The sequence below is a fragment of the Acipenser ruthenus genome, chromosome 10 (assembly GCF_902713425.1).
Source record: "Acipenser ruthenus chromosome 10, fAciRut3.2 maternal haplotype, whole genome shotgun sequence".
Taxonomy (NCBI): domain Eukaryota; kingdom Metazoa; phylum Chordata; class Actinopteri; order Acipenseriformes; family Acipenseridae; genus Acipenser; species Acipenser ruthenus.
Window position 1 is genome coordinate 51801994 of NC_081198.1, and position 12509 is coordinate 51814502.

The window sequence follows — 12509 nt, forward strand, 5'->3', positions numbered from 1 at the left end:
GTATGATATTTGCAATCATGGTAGTTCTGAGTGTCGTTGCTATGAGTTGTATTTATTCTTTTCATACTGTATAACCCGGAAAAACTCTTTGAGCTGTTTTGAAAAGACAAGCGCATTATGACAGCTGCCTGAAATTCCAGCTTCTCTAGGAGTTCCTAGGTAAGTGATGCAGAAATGACCAATAGCGACACTTCCAATTAAAGTAACTGTGAACAATAAAGAGTAATACTTTACATTTACGTGTCTCTAATGACTGTGTATTTACATCGCAGTTACATAGTACTCCACATGTACTTACACACATTTACAATGTCATTATGCATAGTTACATACTTCATGTGTAAATCTTTTTGCACGATATATGTAAGTACACAATTATATCAGAAAAAGGTCTAGAGTTAGGGTTTGGGTTAGTAACTATGCATAAAAACATTGTAATTGTGCAAGTACCCATGTATTTACCAAGTAACTGATGTAAATACACAGGAATTAGAGACACAATGTAAAGTGCTACCTAAAATACAGTAATTCCATAAAATGTCCACCATGCATTACCATTTATTATATAGGTGTCAAATGTGCAGTACTAAAAAAAAAAAAGAAAAACACTTTCTAGTAAACATTTTCCTTTCAAAACCTGCTATCTGGTGCTGGACTGGGTTAAATAAAACTCTGTTTGGAAGCCATGCTTTCTGACTGCCTTGTATTTCATGGGTCATTTCACCTGGGAATTTGCTCATTTATTTTACAGTGGAACCAAGGCTTGTCAAAGGACATTTTTGGTTTTCTTCTAGCTCTTTTCTTCTATCTTCTAATAAAGCTGGGGATGTTGTGGGCAGTTTAGAGCAATTCCACTGCCAAATTCTTTGTTGTTAATTGATTCTCTGGTTCTCGAAATGTTCAGAACCAGTAATACCGTCATGTCATTCTATTAGCAAAAGCACTTTCAGCACATAGACACAAATCAACAGTATTTTATCAGACCCATCCTCAGCCAGGAATACCCTGCCATGTCTTCTCTTAACTAGAATCCAATTCTGTCATTAAAATAGACTGCAACCTGACGACTAAATACATACTGTATTGATATAGTTTATTTATTTTATTTGGCAAATGCGTAAAACTGAAAAAAAAACTACCATCCTATACCTTACAGCATTTAAGCACTGTGTTGTTGTTGATTGGTGGCAGCGGTGAGATTGATATGTGCTTTGCAATTCAAAGGGGAATTGTAGTACCAAATTCTGAGTTCATTGTTGAGTGTTTCTTTCCCTTAACGTTTTGGAAGTGCCTCAGCTTTGTTATTTTTGCCTGACTGGGTTCCTTCAGTGTGTGTTTTAATAGTGTACAACATGAAAGCATGGAATTAAGAGCAATAATTCAAATGTTTCTTCTTGCTGCTGGTTTTATACCCTTACAATTTGCTTTTGTACTTGCTTCAAAATATATTCCTTATTGTTTTCTGTTACCAGCATCTCCCAGGCCAATTAAACACATATTTATATTTTATTTATCTATAAATATCACTTGTCTTCAACTATTTTTGTTTTCTCCTAATAGTATCTGTTTCTACCACTGATCTGATGCAGTGTGATTTATTTCCAAGGCTCAATCATCTGTATCCATGACACAAGCAACTGAACCCACTAAACTAATTTTCACCTGACAAGTTTAAGTTAAATCTGTTGACAGGACACTGACATCCAATTTATTTTGAGATGTTTCCTTCTGGCAATGCATACATTTTACGAGGGATTGAATAGCCTACCCTGATCATAATCCCGTTAAGGAGAAGATAAAAGAACAAAAGAAAAGATAACTGTCATAATTCACAAAATGGAGTTTGGAGTTATGCTGTCCAGAAAATAAGATAAAAACTAAATTATGTTTATTTTAAAACACTTCAGTCTTTCGGAGAAGAAGCAAGCGAGTGAGTTTGATCGAGTGAGATTAGGCAATACAGGACTGGCACCGAGTGAGATTAGGCAATACAGGACCTACTTCGAGTAACTTCTGAGTGGGTAAAATCTGAAACTATGAGGCAGTGTTTCATGTAGAGATTCCACTTTGATTTGGGGATTATCATATCCAGTGACTGAACAATAATTTGTGTCTCAAATTACTGGGTATTTACATAGTAGTTGCTTAGTAAATACATGTGTACTTACACATAATTACAATGTTATTAGGCATAGTTACAATGTACTTAATCATATTTTTCCACGACATCTGTAAGTACACTATTGTATCAGAATAAGTTTAGGGTTAGGGTTATATCGTGCATTGTTACTGCATAATAACATTGTAATTATGAGTAAGTACACATGTATTCATTAAGTAACTACTATGTAAATATGCAGTAATTTGAGACACTTTATGTAAAATGTTACCCATTAGTTAGAGCACAGAGAAGATGGGAGGGTGTCAGTGCTTTGGGGGTCCAAAAGTTTTGAGTGTTATTGCGGCTGGCTCACAAATGACTTTGGGAACACTCATGCTATTGTGCTGACTTCATTAGACATCCTAGACTGCTGTAGACAGTGCTGTTCTATATCGCCTCTTCTGTACGGAACAAAAGACTGTTCCAGCAGTATTCTTTTTTTAATTGACAGCTACCAGTAAGCCACAGATTCCTTTAATAATTTGAATGTTGGAAGTGGCGAGTATATCCCTTCCCTTCCTGTGTCAGTTTGGGTATTTTTGGTATATACCTCCCTTTTTTAACAATCTCCATTTTTTTCTGAGAAAGTTCTTGAAAATTGATTCGTAAGCAAATTGACTACAATGTCTCCGTTGTCTGATTACATTTTTTTTTTATTTGTTAAAAGTAATTCCAAATATTACTTCAAAGTTCTCAATATAATTCTCAATAACGGTCTCTATAATAATAATCGCCTTAGCGTCTGCTAAGAAATAAATAATAATAATAATAATAATAATAATCAATATTGTGTGAAATTCAGCTATTCTTATACAGTATTATTTATGTCCCACCTCTGCTCACTAATGATTGGACAGCTGCAAAATTAGGGCAAATCTTTGACTTTCCTATTGGTTAAACTCCCAAGACCTTCAACTAAAATGGACAATACCTTCAACGGTTTATGTCCCACCTCTGCTCACTCATGATTGGACACCTGCATAACAAGGGGCAGATCTTTGACTCTCCCATTGGTTAAACTTACTCAAGACCTTCAGCCAAGGCAGAGAATACCTTCAACTGTTTATGTCCTGCCTCCGCTGACTTATGATTGGACTGCCGCAGAGAAAATGCAGATCTTCGATTGGTTGATTTTATTTTATATTAAAAAAAAATTCTGCACGATTTAAATTAAAAAAAATAAATCTGCAATCAACTCTTTAGTTGATAATCGGTCTGATTAATCTGTTAATCGGAACAGCCCTAGGAAGTACACTATCTTATGATTTACTGAACATTAGTAAAACTGTTTGTTAGATCTGTCACTCTGGGTTGATTCATCCAAGGTTGCTCCAAGCTGGTTTATTCTGTATTGGAATATAAAATTCTATGTACTCTGTATTGCACTTTCCCTTATCACGATACTACACAGATTACTGCAGAGGCAGGGCCATTGATCTCTAGCATCAGAAGAAGAAATGCAACCTGATGCCTCTTCAAACTACACTTACTCCCATGCTAAAAGCTTTGGAGAGTTGGAAAAAGAGTGAAATTCACAATCCATGATGCTTTTATCATTTTTACTGGTAATTCAATGCTGAGGTTTACAGCTTTAATGACATGAGGCCTGGCACAGAAAGTCTCTTATTTACAAAATGTCTCTGGTTCATCAGGTATCACCACGTTTTTATATGCACCAAAATAAATGTATTGTATAACACAACATACCTTTACCTTTGTCTTGTACTTCATTTAGTTTCCAAAATAATAGAAGCGTTTATTTATCTACGGTTATCGCTTTTCTTAATCTGGTCAGCATTGTCAATCATTTTAACAAGTGCGAATATTGGTAAACTCCATCTAAAGTCAAGCTATCTTTTAGACTGAAAAGGCATGAGAACGTGCTGCTGCAAGGTGGCCTGTTGCTTTATACAACATATATCCTTGTTATTTACAGTGGCCACTTATTAGTAAATGTATAAATAGGCAAATAAGTAAACTCGGCACATGTGTTATTAAACTGCTCTAGCTTGTGATTGCTTGACCTGCTAGATTTTCATGGGTTAAATGATTGATTTAATGATTAATACACAACATTAAACTAAGAATGTGCACTCCTAAACTCCAATCTCTGTAACATCTCTTCCATTTATAAAACTGATGTAGTAGATGAGTTCGAAATAATAATAATAATAATAATAATAATAATAATAATAATAATAATAATAATAATAATAATAATAAAATTAAAAATCAAGGGACCGATATACAATACAAATGACTGCAATGATTTTAAAATAAACAATCTTGCAGTCAATCAAGGTTTTGTTATTTTTTATTTAAATAAGTTATAGTCTGATGAAATCTGCCATACAGTATGGTAATAAAATCCAGCATATATAGTATTAAAAAGTATGCAACATGAAGGAGGCTTGTTCCGTTTAGTTTAGCTTGTTCACTTTGTGACCGCAGTGCCAGCACAGGTACGTCATTTATGTATGCGTCGGACTTAATTGGTTTATCAGTAAATAATTATAATTTACAATCCAGCACTACAAATGTATATACATGTTTCAAAACAAATACTCAACACTCTACACACCCAAAACAAGTTACAGTAGTTGGATGCAGCTAATCCCACAGCGCGGATTGCTGCTACCAGTGAATTCGGTTTATCTGGGAATCAATTCAAGTGCAACTGTACTGATTGTGATTGAAAATGATGGGACAGAAACAAAACGCGTTCCGCCTCCAGAGGCACCGCTTCTGCACTCTGCCCCCTCATGCTTCTTGATGAATGCAAGGTGCTGTCCCGCCGTCCCGCTTTAATCCATTAATAGCACCGTGAGACTCAGCTGTCGAGGAGAGGCGCGCTAGCTGTAACCCGGTAGCGCGATTGCAGGCAGCAGTCACTGCAGTTTCAGCACCTAGGACAGATCATGGTTTGACAGAGCGACTGGGCACAGTTTACAACACGCTGTACAGTACCTGTATTTCGCAACCAGTACTTACAGATGGAACTTAACGTTAAATGCTTTTATTGTGTGTTTGTCGGTATAGAAATGTGAAGATGACCCAAACCTTTTGCAGGGCAATGATTGCACTTTGAATAAATGAGAGTGAAGAAAATGATTAGTAATAATAGTCTACCCTGAAACTTATACTGATTACCAGCTTTGAGACAGATCTTTTTAAATGTTTGATCAGTGTGAAGTTAAAGCAATGCTGCGCTCAATGCAGTACTCTGTGTTTTATCGAAGCCTTTGTTTCCTTTTTTTGCTGGATGTTCAGGCACACAGGGGTTTGGTCAATGCAGGTCACCACAGCACGTGCGTCTCTCACTCCCGCCTCAGTAATGTAGATGGCGCTGTTCTAAAACTCCTGCGGCGTGACTCACTAATGCTAAATATGATCTCGCTCCCAAAACTAAATGTCTCCCATTCACCCCCCTTTCAGACCCCTCATTGGAGGCACCATATATCAACCTCTGGAAACCTAGAGTACAAACCACTTCGCTGCTTCTATGATGGCATTAGACAACTTGATTCCAATAGCTAACATCTGCAGCTGGGGGTTCTGAAATCTCTGCGCTTTTGGAAGAACGCTGCAAGCAATTACCAGCAGTACCTACGTCATGTCCTTAACTGATAGTTGTGTTATCAAATTCTTAATCACTGCTACTGTGACGGACACTGGTGTCGCTTCTCTACACGCACGGGATCCACAAAATACTGTACTTGCAAACGGGATTTTAAAGTAGACAGTACAGAACTTCAAATTATAATCGGGCTATCGCAGCAGAATTAAAGACACTCAATTTTTTGTTTTGTTTGTTTGTTCTGTATGGTTGCTTTAGGAAAACCACACACGCTGGAGAAGACATAGAACTTCATCGACCCTCTTTTTGCAGAGATGTTTTTAGTGCAATAACTGTTTCTATGCTTTTCTGCCGGGTTTCGACTCCCGAAAGAATGACAAGGTTTTTCATGTGGAATTTCTTGATACTAGTCTGGTGCTGGGCTTTGGTGGAAGCACAGGTAAAACTAATTTTTAAATCTATGTTTAAATTTAAATCTATTATTTGTTACCGTAAGGATTCAGGTCTCAAACTGACTGACGCGCTCTAACTTTTTCTAACATTTCAAGATGTTGACTGTACCGTTCTATGAGACGCCTTTCCCAACCTTAGACAGTGCCTGTGATGTGTGACTTGCAATGCACCTGTAGCCTGTTGTGTCAGTTAAGTAACACAGGAGTCTTTTTATTAATACTGCATTAAAATCCCAAGCCGTGGTGTACTCGGTACATTTCTAATGGATTCTTGTTCAGGCTATTTCAGTTGTTTTAAGGTGTAATTACTTTTAAACGAGTTAAGCAGCAGTGTATTGAAGTGAAGCACCTTTAATCTCTAGATTTCTCTAATTCAGTATGTGTATTTTACATATGTTAAGGGTGAAACCCGGTGGTCTGGCGAGCCTAGTTTTGCCCGGGCCAATCTAGTTTCACCAAGGGCTTCTGGGCGAATGCCGAAGTTACCATTTATTTTTCGGCACTCGCACGAGTACAATCTGGCAGATCTAGATTAGCCCAGAAATTTGAAAAAGACTACTGGGCGAAATCCGTTTTTGAAACAGTTTTCACTAGATTTTGGGGTTAGCCCAGGTCAGTCTAGTTTCGCCTAAAGCTTCAAAATCGATGCTGGGCGAATCTGGTTCGCCCATGCCATTACTTTGGGCGAGCCTAGTTTTGTCCAAAGCTTCAACATCGATGCTGGGCCAGTCTAGTTTTGCCTATATGCCAATTATTTAGGCGAGTGTAGTTTTGCATTTCTACACTGTCCCCTGCCAGCTTCCAAGTACGTGCCGGGGTACCTGCCTCGCCTCCTCTTCTGACAACAATGTAGCGAGTGGTTAAAAACACTCCTCCATACACGCAGGCAAACTCGCCACACACACAGGTGGGTAAACGGTAACTCAATTAGCCTGTACCCAATAAAGCATTACAAGGTGCTAGTCGACAATATATAAGGCATATATATATATATATATATATATATATATATATATATATATATATATATATATATATATATATATATATATATATATATATATAAGGCTCCCATTAAACGTAAAATATATGGATTTAGTTTTTACTGGTCAATGTTGTTTTAAGGTATTTACAAATATGGATGCTACAGTATATAAGAAAAAAAGCTAAACAAATGTGTTATATAATGTGAACACGTCTGATATTGTTTTGCAGTAGGTATTTAAAGTGTTTACATATATCAGTATTTTGACACTGAACCCTTATTTTGCTAATAATGCTTAATATTTATAATTTTGTGTTTTGGAAAATTGAGATTTTCATTCATGACCAACATCTAATCATAGCAGAGTCCATAGTAATATACAGCACCCTAGGCACATATTAGCAGCATATTGTTTTTTCTACATTAATGGATGCATACAATTATTTTCATTTCTTGGCAGTTAGCATTGTCTCCAGGACTCCGCAATCATGAAAATTTAAATTCTCTTTCACTTCAGAGCGTTGAGAGAGAGAGAGAGAGAGAGAGATAGAGAGAGAGAGAGAGAGAGAGAGAAGAGAGAGATGTGTCTCTTCCTGAAAACCGTCGCTTTCAATCAATTTTAGAACCTAACTGTAAAATCATACTGGGGAAAAAAACAACACTGAGTGGTCGGGGTAGCTAAGAAAGAGAGAGGTTCCCTCTGCTGTGTCTCTGACTCATTTAATAGATCTTACCCCTCTGCACATCCATAGACCCTCCAATGAAAGTGTAGGATGGCATGGGGAGTCTGCTGTGTCTCTGACTCATTTAATAGATCTTACCCCTCTGCACATCCATAGACCCTCCAATGAAAGTGTAGGATGGCATGGGGAGTCTGCTGTGTCTCTGACTCATTTAATAGATCTTACCCCTCTGCACATCCATAGACCCTCCAATGAAAGTGTAGCATGGCATGGTTTATTAATTAATCAAATGTTTCATGTTAAGAAAAATGGATACACAGTTTTTTTAAAGATATATTTGTAGTTGTTGTTTGGTTTATTATTAAATAGGCCTATATGTTATGGTAAAAGTCTGAATCTGGGCAATCTTATCTTTTACCGGTAAATGTTAACATTGACCAAATAAGGTGGTAAATGTCTGAAATTATGAAGAACTGGATCGCTTTTCGAAAAATTTATTGGTTAATCTTGATTTACCGAAGCTTATTAGTAAATGCAGGTATATCATCGAAAAATGTATTTATTCCTGCATATAAATTGTCAATTAATAAAATAATCATTAATGTCAAAGAATATATTTCTTTCTGCATACACATTTTCCATTAACAAAATAATCATGAATGAGCTTACGGTAAGCAATTTAAACTCGTTCAACATGGCACTGAACAGTATTGTGACAAACTTATGTAGAACAACAAACATTATGGTAAATTTGAGTATAAAACCATTCACAATGGCATTGAAGGATGTTGTACTTGAAATATGTAGTGATGATAAATAACATTCTGTTAAATGCAAATTAAATCATTTAGGACCTTTATTTTTTCAACAGATAATCACACTTTGGTTATGACACAAAACATGACAAATACAGGCACAAATAGATATATTTACTTACTGCAGCATGGTAGACTCTTGTGGCACTTGGGGTTGCACAGGAGTCCTGAAGCCTTACAACGCGCGAAAGCGAGACATTCGGTCATTAGCCAAAGGCACTTGGTTATTCTTGAGATTTACCGGCACATGTCCAAAGTAAAGCATTGTCATGTTTATTTCTGACATTTACCAGTAAATCTTAAGATTTTACCAGGGACTTAATCCAAAGTGCTATCTTTGGAATAAGATTTATATGAATAGCCATTTAAGCCATTGTATGTATTACTATGATCTTTCTGAGACACACCTGAGATTACAATATTGTGTATACACTTTGCTTAATAAAGCCCATAGTAAAACCAACTATTGGTCAAACTGCTATGCAATAGGAGTCTTTTCCCAATCCCTACTATGGAACCACTAGTGTGACCCTGGTAATGTCCGTGGAAGCATTTGTGTGCAATCCTTGCTGTGGAAGCACTAGTATGCAATCCCAGCTGTGGGAGCACTAGTGTGCAATCCCTGCTGACATTTGTGTTAAGAGTTGTGCAAAACAGTGCTATGGATATGCTATTCATGTACAAAGAGTAGAAAGGGATTAGACGTTTTCTAAAATTCAGAAATTGAAAACTCATGTCATGTGTTAGATATCTTTGACCATAGTTTCCAAAAAAGGGAGTTAGCGGTTGAGAAATACTGTAATAGGGATACCAAGTATGGCTTTATGCTGAATTATAATGATAGCTTTCAGCATTTTATTTAGCTTGAATAATTAAAAATATTTATTAATCCATTTATTGAATGTAACTTTATACTTAAATAATTAGTTAATTTTGAAAGTGAAATATTTTGTAGTTGCTCGTAGGAGACACTACGATTTGCAAGGGGCTTCAAATTTTTTATTTTATTTTATTTTTTTATTTTTTTATTTATTTTAAATTTAGTCGTCGCCAATTTTTTACCCTGGTTTTTCTCCCCAATTTAGCATGCCCAATTATTATCTGTATCCTCGGCTCACCGCTCGCAACCCCACCGCCAACTCGGGAAACGGATGCTGGAACACGCATCCTCCGAAACGTGCTCCTGCCAAGCCGTCATTTTTCGCACTGCAGATCCACAGCAATGCCACCAGACCTATAGTGCCGGAGGACAACACAGATCTGGCGGCTCCACTGCAGAACCACAGGCGCCCTATCGGCCACAGGGGTCGCTGATGCGCGGTGAGCCGTGGATTCCCCTGTCGACCTAAACCCTCCCAACCCGGGCAGCGCTCAGCCAATTGTGCGCCGCCCCCTAGGAACTCCCGGTCACGGTTGGCTGTGACATAGCCTGGATTCAAACCTGCGATCTCCAGGCTATAGGGCACATCCTGCACTCCGCGCGGAGCGCCTTTACTGGATGCGCCACTCAGGAGCCTGCAAGGGGCTTCTAAAGGATGCAGTATTGTAAGATTAGTAACATCAACCCTCATCTGGGAAACACCACCTTAGAGGAGTGATCCCCAAGGCTTTACAATCAGTGGGGTCATTCTTTCAAGAACCAACCTAGAGATTAGCAACTTTTAACATTGTGCTTCCTGGTTCCTAATGACTTCCTGTCTTGAATGTTGTACGATGGGAAGTAGTTAGGTACCAGGAAGAAGCAGTTCAGTCTTTAAATCTTCAGTGTTTTAGTATTAACAAATCTGCATTTATTTAAAAATGAATCAAAGAATGAAAAGATCTTCAGAACAATACAAGAGGGACCAGTGATCATTTTGCAAAGTTAAGAAACCAATTGAAACCCTGCTTTCAATCACCTTTGGATTGACAACTGCACAAAGCATGTATTAGGAGTAAAACGCTCTGTATAGTGTATGTCACAAAGTACCAAGTAAGGGGCTATATACCTGTATACTGTATTGCATCTTTCCTTGTAAACATCTCACTGCTGAGAAGGATTGCCATACCATTGCAGAGAAGCCTGTACTGTTTGCTCTGCAGTATGACCTGTGGATAGTTATGACAGCCCCTCACTGTTCATGTCCAATTACTATGACAGCAAACAGACTGCAATTCATTGAATACAAATTCAATTCAAACAAAAGAAAAACATGCCTCGCTTAATGAAATCAATTATGAGATTCTGGCTTCCTATTTAATCTGACACAGAACTATTCACTTAATTGATTTTGTGACAGGAGTTTTACAGGATAAAAAAATGTGTAGCATAATAATACTGCAGCACAACACAGATGTTTATTGTCATTGGAATTGAAGACACATTGCGAATTCCATTAGGAACACGAACATTTTAAAACATGAAGTCATTTAGAATGCTTGTAACCCAACCAGAAAACCCATCAGAAGAAGCCCTCCAATAGAGTTGTGTGGGCGGTGCTATTGTGAAGTCATGGTGGAGGTTGTGATGTCATTGTGGCAGTTGTGAAGTCATAATGATTGAACCCTGTTGGGGTTTGCTTTGGCCACCAGGTTGATTCTGATGCTGGCATCACTACAGAGGAACAAATTTACCGACTCATTGATGCCAAGCTGCGGTGTGACCTGAACATTTCTGCACAGGATTCTGAAGGTAAGGTTAAGAAGCAGTCCGAATCCTCCAGGTCAGTCATGCCTCCAGCTTTCTCAAGGACACATCAGTGACTTTGAACCCTACTGTATAAGCACTGTAATATTAGCAGACAAAGCTTTTGGCTCAGTACGCTGATTAGTCCCTCCAGGATTCCACGATTCCATGAACACGGAAAATGTTTAATTTTTTGCACAAAAATGAAAACTCAAACATTTGCTCCCTGCTATTACTGTAGATGTCACTAGAGCTCACAAACACTATTTGTATAGTGAGAAGTGTGGCGGGGTTTCAGTGCGAGCTTTAGATCATAAGGCCATTGGTGAGCTCCAGAAACAAATCTAAATTAGCACAGAATATAACGACAAAAGATAACGGCACAAATGCAAAATGCAAGACCAGTATTTCCAATAACTCACCGTCTTAGCTTCTGAAGAACGAAACAAGGTAAGATTATTATTATTATTATTATTATTATTATTATTATTATTATTATTATTATTATTATTAAGTTCAAAGCGAAGCGTTGTTCTGTTACTCTTATGTGAAAGGTCAGAGAAAAACTATTAAGACCTTGCTTGCACCCATCCCTATGTTGCAGGTCCTGAAAGATGTCATTCTAATTATATATGGAAATACACACGTTTTTTGCACATGGTGTAGAAACATGAATGCTCGAAAAGGAAAGGGGTGGCAAACTTTATTAGGTATTATGCGATTACTTGGGAAGAGATAACATCTTTGTGATTTTTTTTTTTATATTGTTACTTTCCCGTTTGTTTTGTGGTATGTGATTAAATACAGTCTTATGTTTTGGTCATAACTGTATTTAATTTCTTTTAAAATAATTGTTATGTTTTTTGTATATTTTTTAAAATGGCATCCTATAGTCAGTGCTGTAAGAGTTGTTTTAAAAAGTGAACTCTCTTTGCTTTAATGTATGTGTTTTTTTCTTCTTTGATTTCCATAAAATATGGCAAACATGTTTGTTCTTTTTTTCAGATTTTAGTAAAGTGATTTAATAAATAATTAATTTAACTAACTGTGACTTACTTTTTCTTCTTCATTACTACTCGTCAACACTCTTTCTCATTAAAGTCTTTGCTGTAGAATTTGACAAGTTCTTTGCAGAAAACATACTTTTCTCTTTGCTTATTTTAGGAAATTT

The 12509-nt window shown here is 37.1% G+C and overlaps 1 protein-coding gene across 1 annotated transcript in view; it reads left to right on the forward strand.

Moving 5' to 3' along the window:
* Positions 1–5651: 5651 nt before the first annotated feature.
* LOC117405125 (parathyroid hormone 2 receptor-like) overlaps positions 5652–12509 on the forward strand; it is a 34627-nt gene continuing 27769 nt past the window's right edge. Inside the window, exons 1-2 of the mRNA XM_034007938.3 lie at positions 5652–6177; positions 11245–11344. Of these exons, the coding sequence (XP_033863829.1) occupies positions 6079–6177; positions 11245–11344 (199 nt within the window). The 5' untranslated portion in view covers positions 5652–6078. The remainder of the gene's footprint in view (positions 6178–11244; positions 11345–12509) is intronic.